Source organism: Triticum dicoccoides, chromosome 5A, assembly GCF_002162155.2.
Source record: "Triticum dicoccoides isolate Atlit2015 ecotype Zavitan chromosome 5A, WEW_v2.0, whole genome shotgun sequence".
NCBI classification, from domain to species: Eukaryota; Viridiplantae; Streptophyta; class Magnoliopsida; order Poales; family Poaceae; genus Triticum; species Triticum dicoccoides.
In genome coordinates, this window is record NC_041388.1 from 693,016,314 (window position 1) to 693,040,429 (window position 24,116).

The 24,116-nt window shown below is 44.3% G+C and overlaps 3 protein-coding genes across 4 annotated transcripts; 1 reads left to right on the forward strand and 2 right to left on the reverse strand.

Annotated features, from left to right (window-relative positions):
• The first annotated feature begins 855 nt into the window (after window positions 1-855).
• Window positions 856-4,560, forward strand: LOC119304220 (pentatricopeptide repeat-containing protein At3g53170-like). Of its 2 annotated transcripts, none has more exons than XM_037581394.1 (5): window positions 856-1,196; window positions 1,294-2,397; window positions 2,510-2,722; window positions 2,825-4,026; window positions 4,106-4,560. In XM_037581394.1, the coding sequence occupies exons 1-3, from the start codon at window positions 903-905 to the stop codon at window positions 2,537-2,539; spliced, it is 1,428 nt and encodes a 475-aa protein (XP_037437291.1). In that variant the 5' UTR covers window positions 856-902; the 3' UTR covers window positions 2,540-2,722; window positions 2,825-4,026; window positions 4,106-4,560. The 2 variants fall into 2 exon arrangements, with proteins under 2 accessions (XP_037437291.1, XP_037437290.1); XM_037581393.1 differs by having other exon boundaries at window positions 4,126-4,560.
• Window positions 3,300-4,379, reverse strand: LOC119304221 (BTB/POZ and MATH domain-containing protein 2-like). Its single transcript, XM_037581395.1, has one exon. It carries the CDS (start codon window positions 4,377-4,379, stop codon window positions 3,300-3,302), a length of 1,080 nt encoding a protein of 359 aa, XP_037437292.1.
• A 4,316-nt stretch (window positions 4,561-8,876) lies between the features above and the next one.
• Window positions 8,877-10,360, reverse strand: LOC119298483 (BTB/POZ and MATH domain-containing protein 2-like). Its single transcript, XM_037575868.1, has one exon. The coding sequence runs from the start codon at window positions 10,161-10,163 to the stop codon at window positions 9,126-9,128; it is 1,038 nt and encodes a 345-aa protein (XP_037431765.1). The 5' UTR covers window positions 10,164-10,360; the 3' UTR covers window positions 8,877-9,125.
• Window positions 10,361-24,116: the final 13,756 nt, after the last annotated feature.

The window sequence follows — 24,116 nt, forward strand, 5'->3', positions numbered from 1 at the left end:
GAGAAAATTTATTTAGGAAGGCTTGGATTAGACTTTTTTTTAGCATTTGCCCTCCCAAACACTGAAGATTTTTGTTTCGCCTCCCCAATGATCTTCAGCTAGCTCCGCCACTGATTCTAGTAGAAGAAAACCGCAACGCCATTATCCGTCCCATTGATTTTCCTAAGTTGGATTGCGCCTTGACCTCATGTGGAAAACCTTTCAGGGTGGACCAATTTCGAAGGATCTCAAAGGAATCCTAGGAAGAAGGATAGATACACTTGACCTTTTTCGGTCATGTGCTAAAAGAGGGAGGGAAGCTCAATGCCAAATGGTATAATCATGCTTTTTCATGTCCACACCTTCTGTATTTGAGACGAATATATTTAGTTCTTCATCCATGGATCGAGCTTTTTTAAGTGATGTCGAACCCACATAGATATTGTGTGAGGTTACATCTTTTAGCGAACTATGACAGTGAATCCTCATATTTTCCACCTGACAAACATCTGACTTTTAAGATGGAGTTTCTTTGTTGTCATAATCCATGTATTCCAGTTGATAATACGATGTTCGTTATACCCAAAATATGATGGTTTTCGTTTGCATGTACTTGCTCCATAAAGAAATATAAGAGCACTTAAATCATTACTTTAGTGACCTACGGAGGGAGTACAAGTTTTGTTTGCGGTCAGCCACAACAGCTTGTAGCTCTGTCCAAATCGGAGATTTATGTAGTTTTGCTGGAAATTTCAGAGAAAAGTCGAGTTTCTACATAAAAAAATTCTGGGGAAAAATTGGGGTTCCAAACAGTTGAAGCCATCCAACGGTAATGGGATGGGATGGGAGCAGTTTCGCTCAGTTGCTTCGCCGCCTGCCGCTCGGCACCTTATCTCCTCCGTCTCGCGCCACTCCACGGCACCATGCACTCGCCGGCGCGCTGCGCCGCCACCACCGCCACCGCGTCCCCGCCTCTGCGCGCGCCGTTCGTCGCCATGGCCCAGCGCGGCCGCAGGCCGCCCTCGTCCGCGCCCCCCGAGGCCGAGCAGCCGGACGAGGCGCTCGCCCGCATCCTCCGCAGGGAGGCCGCCGTCTCCGGCGTCCCCCGCAAGGCCGCCGCGGGCACCAGCCAGCACTCCACCCGCCTCTGGCCCCGCGCCGTCCTCGAGGCCCTCGACTCCGCCGTCGCCTCCTCCCGCTGGGAGTCCGCCCTCGAGGTCCGCTCCCCCCTCAACCCCTTTCTCTCCGATGGTCCTGCCGCTGCACGCTACCTGTTCGACTGTTGCTCATCACGTAAGGATTGCTGTTTCTCAGATCTTCGAGCTGCTGCGGAAGCAGCGGTGGTACGAGCCGAGGACGCAGACCTACGCCAGGCTGCTGATGATGCTCGGCAGGTGCCGGCAGCCCGGCCCAGCCACGGCCCTCTTCAAGGTGATGCTCTCGGAGAAGCAGCTCGCGCCGACGGTGGACGTGTACACGGCGCTCGTTGGCGCCTACGGCTACAGCGGCCTGCTGGACGAGGCGATGGCCACGGTCGGTCTGATGAAAGGCGCTGATACAGACTGCAAGCCGGACGAGTACACCTTCTCCGTCCTCATCAACTGCTGTTGTAAGTCGCGCCGCTTCGACCTGATCCCCACCGTCCTCGACGAGATGTCTTATCTGGGGATTGGATGCAACGTTGTCATCCACAATGGGATAATTGATGGATACGGCAAGGCCGGCATGCTAGAGGAGATGGACGATGCGCTGTCCAACATGCTTCAAGACGGGGACAATGTGCCGGACATATACACGATGAACTCCATCATCTGGGCTTATGGCAACCGTGGCAGGGTGGATGACATGGAGAAGTGGTACGATGAGTTTCAGTTGATGGGCGTTGAGCCAGATACGCGGACGTTCAATATCATGATGAAGTCTTATGGCAAGGCTAACATGCCTGACAAAATGTTGTCGATCCTGAAATACATGAAGCGGCGTTTCTTCTCACCCTCTGCTGCTACATTCAACATAATCATAGATTGTTTTGGAAGGGCTGGCAACATTGAGAAGATGGAGTACTATTTCAGGCTGATGAAAATTCAGGGCGTCAAACCCAACCCCATCACATACTGCTCCCTGGTTAATGGATACAGTAAAGCTGGGCTCCTTGAAATGGTTCCTGCAATTATTCGACAGACGGAGAACACCGATGTCGTCTTAGATACTCCTTTTTTCAACTGTGTTATCAGTGCATACGCCAAGTCTGGAGATATCGAAATAATGGAGGAAATGCTAGTGCTAATGAAGGAAAAGAAATGTAAGCCAGACAAGGTAATTTATACCACCATGATTCAGGCATATATGGCGCATGGGATGGATGAAGCCGCTAAGTTGTTAGAAACAGAAATGGAAAGATTTAACAACAAATTACTGGTAAGTGCTTTGCTATACCTTAGGGAGCTTTTTTCTTTGTTTTTGATTTATGCCTGCAATAAGCTACCAATTATCCATGGTATTCACTGGTTATCTTTGTTTTTTGAACCAGGGACCAGTTCCTGTGGTTGATTACAAGTAAACTGCGGCCATCGTTTTTTAGGGGACAGAGCAGTAAGATTTGTGTAATACGAGATTGGGGAAAGAGAGCATGTATGAGAGGGCCTTCGGAGAATATGGTTATAAATCCACAGAGCATGGCCATAATGACCAGTAGTTCCGTCAACACCAGACTGAGCGTTCCCAGTTCAATGCCAATGACAGGGTAACTAGAAGTTCAAGGTTTTCTGTTAAATTGTATCTTGAGCTGTACTATATTTAGCTGAGCTGAAGTAGATGAATCTAACTTTTGCTCTTTCCATCCCAGCAATAATGAACAATGTGGAATGGAAAAGCAGCTGTGGCCTGTTGTGTCCAAAACAGGAGTCCCACACGGCCTAAATGTGCAAAGCCATTTAAACGTTCATCTGATCTGACTGAGTGCACAAGTACAACCCCAGACAGAGGTAACTTGGGATATCCAGAAGTGGAAGGCACTGTGGTACAGCAGATAAGGTCGGGTTCAGAGCTCCAGCCCATTATATATCCATATCAGCATGTAAACCTAGTGCCCTTTGGTTCTGCATGAAAATTCACTGCCAAAATAAGGGATATAGAGAACAAGTCAAAAAGAAACAAACAACCATGTGAATTTACTTAAAACTTTTAGCGCTATTGTCAGAGCACAAACTACACATTTTCGAAGAGAAGTTCAGTTTTGCAATGGACACGTACACATGACAATAATTGATACAGTACAACTTGAACTCCAAACTTCAAACAAAAAGCCAGAGCCTGACTGCTCATACTCCTGACGGTGGCGCAACCTTCTCTAAAATGTCCATAATCCACGGGCAGCTTGCTGTGAGGTGCTTGAATCCATCAGTCTCCTTGACAGCTCGAAGCACCTCCTGTGAAGAAAGGTATCTGAGACAAGCATTCTTGAGTTGCGCGGCGTGGTGCTGCTCCGCTAAAGCAAGGGTGGTTGCAACTGTTTGCACATCAATTTTCTGGCATAGGTTCCCTTGACACATAGCCTTTAGCCTCTCTAGTCCATACCGATCTGCGGCAACCAACAGGTGCTGCAATTCCACATTCTGATCCTGATCCAAGTCACTTGGCAGAGAATCTGTGTATATGAAGTGAAGAAGTGCCTCGAAGACAGAAGGCTCCATGTCATCGATCTTGATACACTTCATGGTGGACTCCTTCATTGGACCAAAGAGCTCAGCCTTGAAAACCGAGGATCGTGCAGCTAACACGCATCTATGTGCAGTGAAGAGTTGACCGCCGACACTGAATGTCACATCCACACCTAGCCCATCCTTCAACATGTTAGCAAAGTGTGTGTGCAGGTCTGACTGTGGAACTGAGACTTCAGTTGTGCTTAAATCTTCCGTGCGAGGCTCTTTTATGACGGTCAAAACACACCTGATGGTGAAGCAGTCATCATCACGGAGTAGCAATTCCTTGAGCTCGCACTTGTCGGTAAACCTGGGCCAGCCCCGTATAGTACCTACCGACCGAAAGGTATGTGTTCCGCCCTCTAGATTAGTAGTAATTTTTCCATCTTTCCCCAGTAAGCTGAAAGTGTACCTCACCTTCACAGCCGTTGTTGCTCCACTGCAGAAACACAAGAAGACTGACATGTAGGCGGCTTTGTCCTCCTCCTCCCATCCATCAGGGTAGATCCTGATGTCCCAGCCATAGCTGCCGACGCTGAATGTGCTCGAGCTAACGAACTTGCCGACTCCCATGCCCTCGAGCAGCGAGTACCTCGTCACCTCGAAGTTGTGGGCGGCGGTGGCGCACTCCGTCAGGCACCTCGACGATGTCTCGGGTATGGGCTTGCTAACTGAAGAAGTTGAATTGTTGTTACCCATGGCGCAGAGAGGAATGGTTTGGAACCTACAAGCTTTCCAGGTGCTGGCTGTAACCTGAATTATTATATGTGCGTGAGTAGATAATTGATGTGCACCCATGCGAAGACAACCAAAGTTCCGTTGATTACAATGAGAAATTAATTAAAGAAGAAAGAGAAGGGAATCATATCTTATGCCATCAGAGATAGGGTCGGAGCCTCACAGGGCAACTGATCTGATTGCACAAGTACAAAACCAGGCAGATTTTTTTTTCAAACCGGGCTATACCCCTTTCCATTGCAAATGAACGGAAATACAAAGGTTCAGAAACATGTCAGGAGAAGAGGGAAAGAGGTAGAGCGAGTCCGGGCACTGCCAGGAAATCCACTGCATTTGCCCGCCATCGAAACGAATGCCATGGGGCGAAAACCTGGGCAGCACCAAAATATCACAACATACATCTGGACTACTACATACAAGGACATGAGACACCCAAAAAAGAACCAGAACACCATCACAGGATCACCCAGCTCCAGCCATCGGACGTCTTGCATAATTTTATTCTTCCCCGATCGGCACTCTTGCAGCGTTGCACATCACCATCAAAGCGCATCGTGCTCGACCTGATCATCTCAGCACCGCCTCGCAGCTCCTTGGCGCCTTCCTCCTGCTTGAGCCCTGCCCAATACAACAGAAAAGAACACATGGAGAAAACTATCTCAAAGGGCGTTTTGATTAGCTTCTTTTCAAATGTAGCTCGATTCCGAGCTAGCCAAATGGCCCAGCAAGCAGCAGTCAGGCCCACAGTATAGTACTTTTGTCCATCGGGGAAAAAAAGCATGACACCAAGCAAAATATTGCCAGTAGCTATTCGGGCACATCTCAGTACCCAGCACCACCCCAACGCATCTCCAGACCACCCTGGCCACAGGACAGGTGAAGAACAGATGTTGGGAGATTTCCAACTCATTACAAAAAGAGCATGTGGGATTCCCAGGCCATTTCCTCGTTCTCATGACTTGCCTAGTGAGCACTGCATCCTGGGACAACTGCCACAGAAAAATCTTGATTTTGAGTGGGATTTTGGCTTTCCAAATCCATCTATAATGGCATCCACTAAGAGGGCTCTCTAGCCACTTATATACAGATTTAGGTGGTGTTTGGTTTTCTAGTCCTAGGACTTTTTCTAGTCCCAACTAAAAAGTCTCTAGTTTCTAAAAAGTCCCTCCCTGTTTGTTTCCAGAGACTAAAAAGTCCCTAGTCCCTTCCTAGAGGTTATTAAATGACCATGTTGCCCCTAGTATATAGAAAAATAACAATGAAACAACATCATGGGGTGGCGGACCAATGGGTGCATGGAGGGGCATTGTTGGAAAAGTCTCAAAAAGTCCCAGAAAGACTTTCCTTGAGAGTCTTCTTCATTTAGTCTCAAATGCCTAGTTTAGTCCCTAAAAAGTCTCTCCCGTTTGGTAAAAAAGTCTCGAAGAGGGACTTTTTCTAGTCCCTACATAAAAAAGTCCCTGGAAACAAACACCCCCTTAATAGAGAATTTACCATTACTATTAAGCCCCCGGTAGACCCGGTCCCCACCCTGACTCAGCTGAATGCTATTGATCGTATTACTCATTTTTTCCCATTGACAGAATAACTCAGGCGTGAGCCTCCTTTTGAAGAAGGTGTGGATGTCCACAGAATTGAACCTATCAACGGTGCAATCCTGATCATTACATATCTCAAAGAGCAATGGATGTAGACTCTGAAAAGGACTTAGCCCCTTTACGGAATCTTTCCAGATTCTGACAGGTCACCAGATTCTAGATGGATCTTCCTGCCAACTAAGTAAATATCTTTTACTTTTCGTAAGGCTTTCCAACAAGGGGAATCGGAAAACCTGGGCTTAACCGAGGCCACAGATTTGTTTGTCAGGTAGCATGCACGAACAATATCTTGCCACATCCCCGTTTGGGTCTCTAGTTTCCACCACCATTTGATCATCAAACTAACATTCTATTTGTGGAGGTCCTTAACCCCCAAACCACCTTTATCTCTGGATCTGCAGATCCTGTTCCATCTAACAAGATGATACCTCCTCTTCTTATTGCACCCTTGCCAAAAGAACTTTCGTCTATGTTTGTCAAGGCGCTCAATAAAAGTTTTGTTCATAAGCCACATAGACATATGGTACTAGGATATTTGGGTGACTACCGAATCTAGCAAGGTCAGCCTCCCCCCCATCGAGGCTGCATTACCGATCCAAGCTTCAAATCTTTTCAGATACTTGGTAATGATAAATTCCCAGTCTGAGTTTCTGAGATTGGTGTAGCTAACAGGCATCCCCAAGTACTTAATAGGGAAGCTGCCCACCTCATAGTTAAACAGGTCCGCATACATATTCACCACATTTTCATCACCCCCCACTGTAAGAATCTCACTTTTTTGAAAATTCACCTTAAGCCCCGACATCAATTCAAACATGTAAAGAAGCATCTTCAAGTTGACTACTATGTCAATGTCATGTTCTAGGCAGATAATAGTATCGTCAGCGTATTGAAGAACTGCCACCCCATTAGGTATCAGATCAGAAGCAAGACCCACTAACAGGCCACTTTTTTGGGCATTTGTAATCATTTTTGCCAAACAATCCACAGCTAGATTGAACAGGAATGGGGAATGGGGATCGCCTTGGCGAACCCCCTTCGCACTTTGAAAGTAGGGGCCTACTTGGTTATTTAATTTGATGCTCACAGTCCCATTATGCAGGATATTCCTAATCCACACGCACCATGTATCATTAAAGCCTCGCAATTTATGGCAATCTAGAATAAAATCCCAATTTACTTTATTATAAGCCTTCTCGAAATCGAGTTTCAGAACTACACTCATCCTCTTTTTCACATGAGTGTAGTTAAGAATCTCATGCAGAGACATCACACCGTCCATGATGTTCCTCCCTTTCACGAAAGCATTTTGGGCCCTACTGATGAGCTTATCAGCATATTTTTCAACTCGCCTATCTAGGACCTTAATAATAAGCTTGTACGGACACCTCAACAGGCAAATTGGTCGGAATTGTTGTATCTTGTCTGCACCCACAGTTTTAGGAAGGAGGGTAATCACACCATAATTAAGGCGTTGGACATCTAGATCCCCTTTATGAAAGTGTTCAAATAGGAGCATAATATCATCCTTCATGAGATTGCTGCAACCAAAATATCTCTTCGTTCACCAAAAGTTCATGCAACTCCGCACTAACATCGACTTTGATGCTATACATCTCAGGGGACAAGGGACCACTCTCTCCTATTTCCTTCAGCATGGCTAGCTCCAATCTGAGCTCTTCTTTCCTTCTTTTGTCATGGCCATATCTATTTGACCCCCACCCTTTAAAATAGTTCTTAAACCTTTTAAGTTTGATATTTAGGATATTAATAGGGTCCGAGGAATGCACCTTCCTCGACCAGATCCTACTAACAGTAGGCTTGACCAAGATGAAACTGTCCATGACCAAAAATCCTCTGGTAAACAAAAGAAAAAAAGATCTAAAAAGAAATCTGCCGTTAAGCTCTCTAGGCCTGTGACTAGGAGCCAGAAAAAGGCAGTGTCTCAGGATATGTGTTGTAGTCCTGCATTGCCTCATGGCAGGACTACTAGATCTCATTTTCACAAAAAATGTTCCAAATGATAGGGCTCATTTGGAATTGTAGAGGGGTAGGCAAGAAAGGAATGGCCACCTGCCTCTCAGACATGATTAGTGACCATTCCATTGATTTCATTGGTTTGCAAGAAACTATGAAGAAAAACTTTACTCCTAAATGCATTAGGAGAATTGACCCTTTTGGTTTATTCCATTGGGAATGGATACCATCTGTTGGGAAGTCTGGTGGCATCCTTGGGGGTGTGAGGCAGGATACAATGGAGATCACTTCCTGTACCAAAAGGAAATATGTTTTACAGCTAACCTTGCATGACAAGAAGAAGAATGTTGACTGGGGCCTGCTGGTGGTCTATGGGGCAGCCCATGAGGAGTTTCTGGTAGAGCTCGCTGCTAGTTGTAGTAGCATGACTATTCCTTACATTGTAGGGGGTGATTTTAATATCCTGCGGCATGGTGATGAGAAAAATAGAAAGATGCAGAATAATAGAGCAACTGATATCTTCAATTCCATCATCAATACTTTGGCCCTTAGAGAAATCTATATTAGTGGGGGGAAATACACTTGGACTAACAACCAAGCTCATCCTACCCTAGAAAAATTGGATCGTATCTTGATGTCTGAAGGGTGGGAGGAACTTTTTCCTATGGTCTCTGTCAGGAAATTGGTTCGGGAAATTTCAGATCACGACCCTTTGCTTTGAAGCTCCTAAACCTCGAGAGTTTCGTTTCAACTTGGCCTGGATTAACAAAACCAGGCAGATGAAACTTCGAATAGCTGGAAGTGCAAGGGACTCTGGTACAGCAAATAAGTTCAGGTTCAGAACTTCAGTCCAGTATCCATTTTATGTCAGAGCATGCAAACCTTCTACATTTGGTTCTACAGGAAAGTTCACTACCAAAACTAAGGGAGAAAGAAAACAACGCAACAGAAATGAAAGAAATAACCATGCGAAATCTCTCAGAACTTTTAGTTCAAATGTCAAGAGCACAGAGTACACATTCTGGAAGACAAGTTCAGTTCTGCAACCGACACACAAGACACATGATAAGAAAATCAAAATGGGACACTACTGCAGATCCAAACTTTAAGCAAAAATCCAGAGCCAGACTGCTCATGCTCCTGACGGTGGCGCGACCTTCTCTAAAATGTCCATCATGATCCATGGGCAGCTTGCTGTGAGGTGCTTGAATCCATCAGTCTCTTTGACAGCTCGAAGCACCTCCTGTGAAGAAAGGTGTCTGAGACAAGCATCCTTGAGTTGCGCGGCGTGGTGCTGCTCTGCTAAAGCAAGGGTGGTTGCCACTGTTTGCACATCGATTTTCTGGCATAGCTTCCCTTCACACATAGCCTTCAGCTGGTCCAGTCCGTACCGATCTGCGGCAACCAACAAGTGCTGCAATTCCACATTCCGATCCAGATCCGAGTCGCTTGGCAGAGAATCAGTGTATATGAAGTGCAGAAGTGCCTCGAATACAGAAGGATCCATGTCATCGATCTTGATGTGTTTCATGGCGGTCTCCTTCATCTGACCAAAGAGCTCGGCCTTGAACACCAAGGATCGCGCGGCTAACACGCATCTATGTGCACTGAACTGTTGGCCGCCGACACTGAACGTCACATCCATGCCTTCTCCGTCCTTGAGCATGTTCACAAAGTGTGTGTGCAGGTTTGACTGCGGCACTTGGACTATGACTGTGCTTACATCTTCAGTGCGAGGCTCTTTCATCACGGTCAAAACGCACCTGAGCGTGAAGCAGTCGTCGTTGCGGGATAGCAGTTCCTTCAGCTTGGACTTCTCAATAAACTTGGGGCAGCCCCAAAAACCGGACTGAAAGGTATCTTTCTCCAATAAACCGAATGTGTACTTCACCTTGACACCCGTTGTTGGCTTACTGCAGATGCGCAAGAAGACAGACATGTAGGCACCTTTGTCTTCTTCCTTCCACCCATCAGGGTAGATCCTGATGTTCCAGTCATAGCCGCCGACGCTGAATGTGCTGGAGCTAACGAACTTGTCGATACCCATACCCTCGAGCAGCGAATACTCAGTCACCTCGAAGTTGTGGGCGGTGGCGACACACTCTGTCCGGCATCTCGACGAGGTCTCGGATATGTGCTTGTTGACAGAGGAAGGCGAGCTGTTGGCCATGGCATGGAATGGAATGAAACGGAGGTTGGGCGTGTGGCTGTAACCTGGAGGAGTGCTTCAGAATGAAGATGAGTAGTTGGCCATGGCGTGGAGTGCAACGAAACAGAAGTTGGGGGTACATGCATATATAAACTCAGTACTACTACATGACTCAGGAAGGCGTTTAGTCTTCAGTGAAGATGGCATTAAAACTTGAGAATACATTTAGGCGGCGTTGAACAAGTTCCCATGCCATTATTTAGACGACGGTGCATGCGTTGTTTCAAATTCCAATGCTGCTGCCTTGTATTTATCGGGAAGAGACGTTGCTGTTAATTCCAATGTTTCAGCAGTTTAAAACTCAACCAAAAAATTGGTTGTCGCCTGACGATCAAAATCAGCACTGCGCAAAAAAGATCGTACTTAATTAAATGCATAAAAACGAGCGGCAGAAAAACATCGTTTCAAGATCCTCCGCCAAGACGTACGTACGTCAAACATGATGATTTGGAGCTTGCTAGGTTTGCAACGAGCATGTTTTTGAGGAATTCAGTCGGAAATAGTTTTTGAGGAATTCAGTCGGAAGTAGTCCTTCAGGATCTGACCCGCGTCGCTCTTTGGAAATATAGGGAGTAGAAGGCAATGAGTTTTAATCTTGTACGCCAAGATTATAAGGAAGATAAAATACCTGAGTTTCTCTCCCTATATCTGGTTTTAATTATTGTTATTGTGTTCATGATTGTGCTATGTGTTTATCTGCTTGATTAAATCACATGATTGGCATGTGCGATACAACGACATATGATTGCCAAGTGGGTCCGCCCCATCTTCGATGGCCTCTAGCCCATGGAGGTGCGGAGGATCTCAGTCCCCCGCCGGCGGGAGGGGCCCGTTCTCGTTCTTGTTAGGTTCAATGTCTTTGATTGGGGCTGTGTGGCGGCCGCGATGTCCCTTACTAGGCTCCCACATTCTATCCTCGTCCCAATGGTGTGTTTAGCGTGTGTGGAGGTGTGTCTCCGTCGGATCTCGCGGGATTCGGTCGGTGCTGATCTTCGGTGGATCTATTTGGATCCGGTCTTCGATCGTCTTCATTCGGGTGTTTACAGGTTTGATCCTTCTGATCTACGAGTTTCTTCATCGGCGATGGTTGCTACTCTGGTGTGATGGTCCGATGGGGCCTTAGCACGACGACTTCACAACAAGTTTGATCACACTATCTACTACAACAAGGTTTGTCCGGCTACTTCACAACAACTGTGACTTCCCGACAACAAGTTATCCGATCACACTATCTACTACAACAAGATTTGTCCGGCTCAAGTTAGGGAGGGCGATGACGGCGGCGCGCCTTCGGCTTGCTCCAGTGCTTGTACTCATCGCTAGGTGGTTGCTACCTCTTAAGCACTGCGTTGGATTTTCCCGAAGAGGAGAGGATGATGCAGCAAAGTAGCGTAAGTATTTTCCTCAGCTTTTGAGAACCAAGGTATCAATCCAGTAGGAGGCTACGCTCAAGTCCCTCGTACCTGCACAAAACGATAGCTCCTCGCAACCAACGCGATTAGGGGTTGTCAATCCCTTCACGGTCACTTACGAAAGTGATATCTGATAGAGATAATATTTTTGGTATTTTTGGTATAGAGATGCAAAGTAAAAAGTAAAAAGCAAAGCAAGATTAAAGTGATGGAGATTGATATGATGAGAATAGACCCGGGGGCCATAGGTTTCACTAGTGGCTTCTCTCAAGAGCATAAGTATTCTACGGTGGGTGAACAAATTACTGTTGAGCAATTGATAGAATTGAGCATAGTTATGAGAATATCTAGGTATGATCATGTATATAGGCATCACGTCCGAGACAACTAGACCGACTCCTGCCTGCATCTACTACTATTACTCCACTCATCGACCGCTATCCAGCATGCATCTAGAGTATTAAGTTAAAAACAAAGTAACGCCTTAAGCAATATGACATGATGTACAGGGATACTTTCATGCAATATGATAAAAACCCCATCTTGTTATCCTCGATGGCAACAATACATTATGTGCCTTGCTGCCCCTTCTATCACTGAGAAAGGACACCGCAAGATTGAACCCAAAGCTAAGCACTTCTCCTATGGCAAGAAAAACCAATCTAGTAGGCCAAACCAAACTGATAGTTCAAAGAGACTTGCAAACATAATCAATCATACATAAAAGAATTCAGAGAAGATTCAAATATTATTCATAGATAGACTTGATCATAAACCCACAATTCATCGGTCTCAACAAACACACCGCAAAAAGAAGATTATATCAAATAGATCTCCATGAGATAGGGGGAGAACATTGTATTGAGATCCAAAAAGAGAGAAGAAGCCAACTAGCTAATAACTATGGACCCGAAGGTCTGCGGTGAACTACTCACACTTCATCGGAGAGGCTATGATGATGTAGAAGCCCTCCGTGATGACGGCCCTCTCCGGCGGAGCTCCGGAATAGGCCCCAAGATGGGATCTCGTGGATACAGAAAGTTGCGGCGGTGGAATTAGGTTTTTGGCTCCGTATCTGATCGTTTGGGGGTACGTAGGTATATATAGGAGGAAGGAGTACGTCGGTGGAGCACCGAGGGGCCCACCAGGCAGGGGCGCGCCCTAGAGGGGGGGCGCCCCCCACCCTCGTGACCGCCTCTTTGACTCCTTGGAGTAGGGTCCAAGTCTCCTGGATCATGTTTGGTGAGAAAATCACGTTCCCGAAGGTTTTATTCCGTTTGGACTCCGTTTGATATTCTGTTTCTCCGAAACTCTGAAATAGGCAAAAAAACAGCAATTCTGGGATGGGCCTCCGGTTAATAGGTTAGTCCCAAAAATAATATAAAAGTGGAAAATAAAGCCCAATATAGTCCAAAACAGTAGATAATATAGCATGGAGTAATCAAAAATTATAGATACGTTGGAGACGTATCAGGTATCCCCAAGCTTAATTCCTGCTCGTTCTTGAGTAGGTAAATGATAAAAAGAGAATTTTTGATGCGGAGTGCTACTTGGCATAATTTCAATGCAAATCTTCTTAATTGTGGTATGTGTTGGGGAACATAGTAATTTCAAAAAAATTCCTATGCACACGCAAGATCATGGTGATGCATAGCAACGAGAGGGGAGAGTGTGATCTACGTACCCTTGTAAACCGACAGCGGAAGCGTTAGCACAACGCGGTTGATGTAGTCGTACGTCTTCACGGCCCGACCGATCAAGCACCGAAACTATGACACCTCCGAGTTCTAGCACACGTTCAGCTCGATGACGATCCCCGGACTCCGATCTAGCAAAGTGTCGGGGAAGAGTTCCGTCAGCACGACGACGTGGTGATGATCTTGATGTACTACCGTCGCAGGGCTTCGCCTAAGCACCGCTACAATATTATCGAGGACTATAGTGGAAGGGGGCACCGCACACGGCTAAGAATATGATCACTTGGATCAACTTGTGTGTCTAGGGGTGCCCCCTGCCCCCGTATATAAAGGATCAAGGAGGGGGTGCGGCCGGCCAGGAGGAGGGCGCGCCAGGAGGAGTTCTACTCCTACCGGGAGTAGGATTCCCCCCTTTTCCTAGTTGGAATAGGATTCGGGAGGGGGAAAGAGGAGAGAGAGAAGGAAGGGGGGGCGCCGCCCCCTTCTCCTTGTCCTATTCGGACTAGGGGGGGAGGGGCACACGGCCCAGCCCTGGCCACCTCTCCTCTCTTCCACTAAAGCCCACTAAGGTCCATATACCTCCCAGGGGGTTCCAGTAACCTCCCGGTACTCCGGTAAAATCCCGATTTCACCCGGAACACTTCCGATATCCAAATATAGGCTTCCAATATATCAATCTTTATGTCTCGACCATTTCGAGACTCCTCGTCATGTCCGTGATCACATCCGGGACTCTGAAAAAACTTCGGTATATCAAAATGCATAAACTCATAATATAATTGTCATCGAAACCTTAAGCGTGCGGACCCTACGGGTTCGAGAACAATGTAGACATGACCGAGACACGTCTCCGGTCAATAACCAATAGCGGAACCTGGATGCTCATATTGGCTCCTACATATTCTACGAAGATCTTTTATCGGTCAGACCGCATAACAACATACGTTGTTCCCTTTGTCATCGGTATGTTACTTGCCCGAGATTCGATCGTCGGTATCTCAATACCTAGTTCAATCTCGTTACCGGCAAGTCTCTTTACTCGTTTCGTAATACATCATCTCGCAACTAACTCATTAGTTGCAATGCTTGCAAGGCTTATGTGATGTGCATTACCGAGAGGGCCCAGAGATACCTCTCCGACAATCGGAGTGACAAATCCTAATCTCGAAATACGCCAACCCAACATGTACCTTTGGAGACACCTGTAGAGCTTCTTTATAATCACCCAGTTACGTTGTGACGTTTGGTAGCACACAAAGTGTTCCTCCGGTAAACGGGAGTTGCATAATCTCATAGTCATAGGAACATGTATAAGTCATGAAGAAAGCAATAGCAACATACTAAACGATCGAGTGCTAAGCTAACGGAATGGGTCAAGTCAATCACATCATTCTCCTAATGATGTGATCCCGTTAATCAAATAACAACTCTTTGTCTATGGTTAGGAAACATAACCATCTTTGATTAACGAGCTAGTCAAGTAGAGGCATACTAGTGACGTTTAGTTTGTCTATGTATTCACACAAGTATTATGTTTCCGGTTAATACAATTCTAGCATGAATAATAAACATTTATCATGATATAAGGAAATAAAATAATAACTTTATTATTGCCTCTAGGGCATATTTCCTTCAGTCTCCCACTTGCACTAGAGTCAATAATCTAGTTCTCATCGCCATGTGATTTAACATCAATAGTTCACATCACCGTGCGATCAACACCCATAGTTCACATCGACATGTGACCAACACCCAAAGGGTTTACTAGACTCAATAATCTAGTTCACATTGCTATGTGATTAACACCCAAAGAGTACTGAGGTGTGATCATGTTTTGCTTGTGAGAGAATTTTAGTCAATGGGTCTGCCACATTCAGATCCGTAAGTATTTTGCAATTTTCTATGTCAACAATGCTCTGCACGGAGCTACTCTAGCTAATTGCTCCCACTTTCAATATGTATCTAGATCGAGACTTAGAGTCGTCAAGATCTGTGTCAAAACTTGCATCGACGTAACTTTTTACGACGAACCTTTTGTCACCTCCATAATTGAGAAATATTTCCTTATTCACTAAGGATAATTTTGACCGCTGTCCAGTAATCTACTCTTAGATCACTATTGTACTCCCTTGCTTAACACAGTGTAGGGTATACAATAGATCTGGTACACAGCATGGCATACTTTATAGAACCTATGGCTGAGGCATAGGGAATGACTTTCATTCTCTTTCTATCTTCTGCCGTGGTCGGGCTTTGAGTCTTACTCAATTTCAAACCTTGTAACACAGCCAAGAACTCTTTCTTTGACTATTCCATTTTTGAACTACTTCAAAATATTGTCAAGGTATGTACTCATTGAAAAAACTTATCAAGCGTCTTGATCTATCTCTATAGATCCTGATGCTTAATATGTAAGCAGCTTCACCGAGGTCTTTCTTTGAAAAACTTCTTTCAAAATACTCCTTCATGCTTTGCAGAATAATTCTACATTATTTCCGATCAACAATATGTCATTCACATATACTTATCAGAAATGCTGTAGTGCTCCCACTCACTTTCTTGTAAATACAGGCTTCACCGCAAGTCTGTATAAAACTATATACTTTGATCATACTATTAAAGTGTTTATTCCAACTCCGAGAGGCTTGCACCAGTCCATAAATGGATCGCTGGAGCTTGCACACTTTGTTAGCTCCTTTTGGATCGACAAAACCTTCCGGCTGCATTATATACAACTCTTCTTCCAGAAATCCATTCAGGAATGCAGTTTTGACATCCATTTGCTGGATTTCATAAAATGCGGCAATTGCTAACATGATTCGGACAGACTTAAGCATAGATACGAGTGAGAAACTCTCATCGTAGTCAACACCTTGAACTTGTCGAAAACCTTTTTGCGACAATTCTAGCTTTGTAGATAGTAACACTACTATCAGCGTCCATCTTCCTCTTGAAGATCCATTTAATCTCAATGGCTCGCCGATCATTGGGCAAGTCAATCAAAGTCCATACTTTGTTCTCATACATGGATCTCATCTCAGATTTCATGGCCTCAAGCCATTTCGCGGAATCTGGGCTCATCATCGCTTCCTCATAATTCGTAGGCTCGTCATGGTCAAGTAACATGACCTCCAGAACTGGATTACCGTACCACTCTGGTGCGGATCTCACTCTGGTTTACCTATGAGGTTCGGTAGTAACTTGATCTGAAGTTACATGATCATCATCATTAGCTTCCTCACTAATCGGTCTAGTAGTCACAGGAACAGATTTCTGTGATGAACTACTTTCCAATAAGGGAGCAGGTACAATTACCTCATCAAGTTCTACTTTCCTCCCACTCACTTCTTTCGAGAGAAACTCCTTCTCTAGAAAGGATCCATTCTCAGCAAAGAATATCTTGCCTTCGGATCTATGATAGAAGGTGTACCCAACAATTTCCTTTGGGTATCCTATGAAGACGCACTTCTCCAATTTGGGTTTGAGCTTATCAGGTTGAAACATTTTCACATAAGCATTGCAACCTCAAACTTTAAGAAACGACAGCTTAGGTTTCTTGCCAAACCATAGTTCATACGGTGTCGTCTCAACGGATTTAGATGGTGCCCAATTTAATGTGAATGCAGCTGTCTCTAATGCATAACCCCAAAACGATAGTGGTAGATCCGTAAGAGACATCATAGATCGCACCATATCTAATAAAGTACGGTTATGACGTTCGGACACACCATTATGCTGTGGTGTTCCATGTGGCGTGAGTAGTGAAACTATTTCACATTGTTTTTAACAGAAGGCCAAACTCGTAACTCAAATATTTTACTTCTGCGATCATATCGTAGAAACTTTTATTTTTATTACAATGATTCTCCACTTCACTCTGAAATTCTTTGAACTTTTCAACTGTTTCAGACTTGTGTTTCATTAAGTTGATATACCCATATCTGCTCAAATCATCTGTGAAGGTCAGAAAATAACGATACCCGCCGCGAGCCTTAACAGTCATCGGATCGCATACATCAGTATGTATTATTTCCAATAAGTCAGTTGCTCGCTCCATTGTTCCGAAGAACGGAGTCTTAGTCATCTTGCCCATGAGGCATGGTTCGCAAGCATCAACTGATTCATAATCAAGTGATTCCAAAAGCCCATCAGCATGGAGTTTCTTCATGCGCTTTACACCAATATGACCTAAACGGCAGTGCCACAAATAAGTTGCACTATCATTATTAACTTTGCATCTTTTGGTTTCAATATTATGAATATGTGTGTCACTACGATCGAGATCCAACGAACAATTTTCATTGGGTGTATGACCATAGAAGGTTTTATTCATGTAAACAGAACAACAATTTATTCTCTTACTTAAATGAATAACCGTATTGCAATAAACATGATCAAATCATATTCATGCTCAACGCAAACACCAAATAACACTTACTTAGGTTCAACACTAATCCCGAAAGTATAGGGAGTGTGCGATGATGATCATATCAATCTTGGAACCACTTCCAACACACATCGTCACTTCACCCTTAACTAGTCTCTATTCATTCTGCAACTCCCGTTTTGAGTTACTACTCTTAGCAACTGAACCAGTATCAAATACTGAGGGGTTGCTACGAACACTAGTAAAGTACACATCAGTAATCTGTATATCAAATATACCTTTGTTTATTTTGCCATCCTTCTTATCTGCTAAATACTTGGGGCAGTTCTGCTTCCAGTGACTAGTCCCTTTGCAGTAGAAGCACTTAGTCTCAGGCTTAGGACCAGACTTGGGCTTCTTCACTTGAGCAGCAACTTGCTTGCCGTTCTTCTTGAAGTTCCCCTTCTTCCCTTTGCCCTTTTTCTTGAAACTAGTGGTTTCGTCAACCATCAACACTTGATGTTTTTCTTGATTTCTACCTTCATCGATTTCAGCATCACGAAAAGCTTGGGAATCATTTCTGTTATCCCTTGCATATTATAGTTCATCACGAAGTTCTACTAACTTGGTGATGGTGACTAGAGAATTCTGACAATCACTATCTTATCTGGAAGATTAACTCCCACTTGATTCAAGCGATTGTAGTACCCAGACAATCTGAGCACATGCTCACTAGTTGAGCGATTCTCCTCCATCTTTTAGCTATAGAACTTGTTGGAGACTTCATATCTCTCAACTCGGGTATTTGCTTGAAATATTAACTTTAACTCCTGGAACATCTCATATGGTCCATGACGTTCAAAACATCTTTGAAGTCCCGATTCTAAGCCATTAAGCATGGTGCACTAAACTATCAAGTAGTCATCATATTGAGATAGCCAAACGTTCATAAGTCTGCATATGCTCCTGCAATAGGTCTGTCACCTAGCGGTGCATCAAGGACATAATTCTTCTGTGCAGCAATGAGGATAAACCTCAGATCACGGATCCAATCCGCATCATTTCTACTAACATCTTTCAACACAATTTTCTCTAGGAACATATCAAAATAAACACAGGGAAGCAACAACGCGAGCTATTGATCTACAACATAATTTGCAAAATACTACCAGGACTAAGTTCATGATAAATTTAAGTTCAATTAATCATATTACTTAAGAACTCCCACTTAGATAGACATCCCTCTAATCCTCTAAGTGATCACGTGATCCAAATCAACTAATCCATGTCCGATCATCACGTGAGATGGAGCAGTTTCATTGGTGAACATCACTATGTTGATCATATCTACTATATGATTCACGCTCGACCTTTCGGTCTCCATGTTCCGAGGCCATATCTGTATATGCTTGGCTCGTCAAGTATAACCTGAGTATTCCGCGTGTGCAACTGTTTTGCACCTGTTGTACTTGAACGTAGAGCCTATCACACCCAATCATCACGTGGTGTCTCGGCACGAAGAACTTTCGCAATGATGCATACTCAGGGAGAACACTTCTTGATAATTAGTGAGAGATCATCTTAAAATGCTACCGTCAAACTAAGCAAAAATAAGATGTATAAAAGATAAACATCATATGCAATCAAAATATGTGACATGATATGGCCATCATCATCTTGCTCCTTTGATCTCCATCTCCAAAGTATTGTCATGATCTATATCGTCACCGGCATGACACCATGATCTCCATCATCTTGATCTATATCAATGTGTCGTCACGTGGTCGTCTCGCCAACAATTGCTCTTGCAACTATTGCTATCGCATAGCGATAAAGTAAAGCAATTATTGGACGCTTGCATCTTATGCAATAGAGAGACAACCATAAGGATTTTGCTAGTTGCTGATAACTTCAACAAAACATGATCATCTCATACAACAACTTATATCTCATCACGTCTTGACCATATCACATCACAACATGCCTTGCAAAAACAAGTTAGACATCCTCTACTTTGTTGTTGCAAGTTTTACGTGGCTCCTACGGGCTTAGCAAGAACCGTTCTTACCTACGCATCAAAAACCACAACGATAGTTTGTCAAGTTGGTGCTGTTTTAACCTTCGCAAGGACAGGGCGTAGCCACACTCGGTTCAACTAAAGTTGGAGAAACTGACACACGCCAGCCACCTGTGTGCAAAGCACGTCGGTAGAACCAGTCTCGCGTAAGCGTACGCGTAATGTCGGTCCGGGCCGCTTCATCCAACAATACCGCCGAACCAAAGTATGACATGCTGGTAAGCAGTATGACTTATATCGCCCACAACTCACTTGTGTTCTACTCGTGCATATTACATCAACGCATAAAACCTAGGCTCTGATACCACTGTTGGGGAACGTAGTAATTTCAAAAAAATTCCTACGCACACGCAAGATCATGGTGATGCATAGCAACGAGAGGGGAGAGTGTGATCTACGTACCCTTGTAAACCGACAGCAAAAGCATTAGCACAACGCGGTTGATGTAGTCGTACGTCTTCACGGCCCGACCGATCAAGCACCAAAACTACGGCACCTCCAAGTTCTAGCACACGTTCAGCTCGATGACGATCCCCGGACTCCGATCCAGCAAAGTGTCGGGGAAGAGTTCCGTCAGCACGACGACGTGGTGATGATCTTGATGTACTACCGTCGCAGGGCTTCGCCTAAGCACCGCTACAATATTATCGAGGACTATAGTGGAAGGGGGCACCGCACACGGCTAAGAATATGATCACTTGGATCAACTTGTGTGTCTAGGGGTGCCCCCTGCCCCCGTATATAAAGGATCAAGGAGGGGGTGCGGCTGGCCAGGAGGAGGGCGCGCCAGGAGGAGTTCTACTCCTACCGGGAGTAGGATTCCCCCCTTTTCCTAGTTGGAATAGGATTCGGGAGGGGGAAAGAGGAGAGAGAGAAGGAAGGGGGGGCGCCGCCCCCTTCTCCTTGTCCTATTCGGACTAGGGGGGGAGGGGCGCACGGCCCAGCCCTGGCCACCTCTCCTCTCTTCCACTAAAGCCCACTAAGGCCCATATATCTCCCGGGGGTTCCGGTAACCTCCCGGTACTCCGGTAAAATCCCGATTTCACCCGGAACACTTCCGATATCCACAATCTTTATGTCTCGACCATTTCGAGACTCCTCGTCATGTCCGTGATCACATCCGGGACTCCGAACAAACTTCGGTATATCAAAATGCATAAACTCATAATATAACTGTCATCGAAACCTTAAGCGTGCGGACCCTACGGGTTCGAGAACAATGTAGACATGACCGAGACACGTCTCCGGTTAATAACCAATAGCGGAACCTGGATGCTCATATTGGCTCCTACATATTCTACGAAGATCTTTTATCGGTCAGACCGCATAACAACATACGTTGTTCCCTTTGTCATCGGTATGTTACTTGCCCGAGATTCGATCGTCGTTATCTCAATACCTAGTTCAATCTCGTTACTGGCAAGTCTCTTTACTCGTTTCGTAATACATCATCTCGCAACTAACTCATTAATTGCAATGCTTGCAAGGCTTATGTGATGTGCATTACCGAGAGGGCCCAGAGATACCTCTCCGACAATCGTAGTGACAAATCCTAATCTCGAAACACGCCAACCCAACATGTACCTTTGGAGACACCTGTAGAGCTCCTTTATAATCACCCAGTTACTTTGTGACGTTTGGTAGCACACAAAGTGTTCCTCCGGTAAACGGGAGTTGCATAATCTCATAGTCATAGGAACATGTATAAGTCATGAAGAAAGCAATAGCAACATACTAAATGATCGAGTGCTAAGCTAACGGAATGGGTCAAGTCAATCACATCATTCTCCTAATGATGTGATCCCGTTAATCAAATAACAACTCTTTGTCTATGGTTAGGAAACATAACCATCTTTGATTAACGAGCTAGTCAAGTAGAGGCATACTAGTGACGTTTAGTTTGTCTATGTATTCACACAAGTATTATGTTTCCGGTTAATACAATTCTAGCATGAATAATAAACATTTATCATGATATAAGGAAATAAAATAATAACTTTATTATTGCCTCTAGGGCATATTTCCTTCAGTCTCCCACTTGCACTAGAGTCAATAATCTAGTTCTCATCGCCATGTGATTTAACATCAATAGTTCACACATGACATCCAATGTCCATGGTCAGGAAACCGTAACCATCTATTGATCAACGAGCTAGTCAACTAGAGGCTTACTAGGGACATGGTGTTGTCTATGTATCCACACATGTATCTGAGTTTCCTATCAATACAATTATAGCATGGATAATAAACGATTATCATGAACAAGGAAATATAATAATAACTAATTTGTTATTGCCTCTAGGGCATATTTCCAACAGTCTCCCACTTGCACTAGAGTCAATAATCCAGTTCACATCGATATGTGATTAACACTCACAGGTCACATCGCCATGTGACCAACATCCAAAGAGTTTACTAGTGTCACTAAACTAGTTCACATCATCATGTGATTAAGACTCAATGAGTTCTGGGTTTGATCATGTTTTGCTTGTGAGAGAGGTTTTAGTCAACGGGTCTGCAACATTCAGATCCGTATGTACTTCGCAAATTTCTATGTCATCTTGTAGATGCAACTACTACGCTACATTTGGAGCTATTCCAAACAACTGTTCTACTATATGAATCCAGTTTACTATTCAGAATAATCTGGATTAATGTCAAAGTTTGCATCGGCGTAACCCTTTACGACGAACTCTTTTACCACCTCCATAATCGAGAAAATTCCTTAGTCCACTAGTTACTAAGGATAACTTTGACCGCTGTCTTGTGATCCATTCTTGGATCACTCTTGTACCCCTTGACTGACTCATGGCAAGGCACACTTCAAGTGCGGTACACAGCATAACATACTGTAGAGAGCCTATGATAAAAGCATAGGGGACGACCTTCGTCCTTCCTCTTTCTTCTGCCGTGGTCGAGCTTTAAGTCTTAACTTCATACCTTACAACTCAGGCAAGAACTCCTTCTTTGACTGATCCATCTTGAACACCTTCAAGATCATGTCAAGGTATGTGCTCATTTGAAAGTACCATTAAGAATTTTGATCTATCCTTATAGATCTTGATGCTCAATGTTCAAGTAGCTTAATCCAGGCTTTCCATTGAAAAATACTTTCCAAATAACCATATATGCTTTCCAGAAATTCTACGTCATTTTTGATCAACAATATGTCAACATATATTTATCAGAAATTCTATAGTGCTCCCACTCACTTCTTTGGAAATACAAGTTTCTCATAAACTTTGTATACACCCAAAACTTTGATCATTTTATCAAAGCATACATTCCAACTCCGAGATGCTTACTCCAGTCCCTAGAAGGATTGCTGGAGCTTTGCATACTTATTAGCATCTTTCAGGATTGACAAAACCTTCCGGTTTGTATCACATACAACCTTTCCTCAAAAAAACGTCAAGGAAACAATGTTTTGACATCCTATCTGCAAGATTTCATAAATAATGCAGTAATCGCTAATATAATTCCAACAGACTCTTAGCATCGCTACGAATGAGAAAGTCTCACCGTAGTCAACTCCTTGAACTTGTCGGGAAACACCTTAACGACAAGTCGAGCTTTCTCAATGGTGACACTTACCATCATTGTCTGTCTTCCTTTTAAAATCCATCTGTACTCAACAGCCTTACGACCATCAAGTAGTTCTTCCAAAGTCTACACTTTGTTTTCATACATGGATCCTACCTCGGATTTTATGGCCTCGAGCCATTTATCGGAATCCGGGCCCACCATCGCTTCTCCATGGCTCGTAGGTTCATTGTTGTCTAGCAACATGACTTCTAAGACAGGATTACGTACCACTCTGAAGTAGTACGCATCCTTGTCATCCCACGAGGTTTGGGAGTGACTTGATCCGAAGTTTCATGATCACTATCATAAGCTTCCACTTCAATTGGTGTAGGTGCCACAGGAACAACTCCCTGTGCCCTGTCACACACTAGTTGAAGAGACGGTTCAATAACCTCATCAAGTCTCCACCATCCTCCCACTCAATTCTTTCAAGAGAAACTTTTCCTCGAGAAAGGACCCGATTCTAGAAACAATCCCTTATTGCTTTCGGTTCTGAGACAGGAGGTATACCCAACTGTTTTGGGTGTCCTATGAAGATGCATTTATCCGCTTTAGGTTCGAGCTTATCAGCCTGAAACTTTTTCACATAAGCGTCGCAGCCCCAAACTTTTAAGAAATAACAGCTTAAGTTTCTCTAAACCATAGTTCATACGGTGTCATCTCATCGGAACTACGTGGTGCCCTATTTAAAGTGAATGTGGTTGTCTTTAATGCCTAACCCATAAACTATCGTGGTAATTCGATAAGAGACATCATGGTATGCATCATATCCAATAG

What these genes read in the sequence shown, in the direction of transcription:
- LOC119304220 (XM_037581394.1), top strand. Translation starts at nt 903, where the DNA reads ATGCACTCGCCGGCGCGCTGCGCCGCCACCACCGCCACCGCGTCCCCG. An exon ending in GCTGGGAGTCCGCCCTCGAG is followed by an intron (nt 1,197 to 1,293) that starts GTCCGCTCCCCC and finishes GCTGTTTCTCAG; the next exon opens with ATCTTCGAGCTGCTGCGGAA. An exon ending in GATTTAACAACAAATTACTG is followed by an intron (nt 2,398 to 2,509) that starts GTAAGTGCTTTG and finishes TTTTTGAACCAG; the next exon opens with GGACCAGTTCCTGTGGTTGA.
- LOC119304221 (XM_037581395.1), bottom strand. Translation starts at nt 4,379, where the DNA reads ATGGGTAACAACAATTCAACTTCTTCAGTTAGCAAGCCCATACCCGAG.
- LOC119298483 (XM_037575868.1), bottom strand. Translation starts at nt 10,163, where the DNA reads ATGGCCAACAGCTCGCCTTCCTCTGTCAACAAGCACATATCCGAGACC.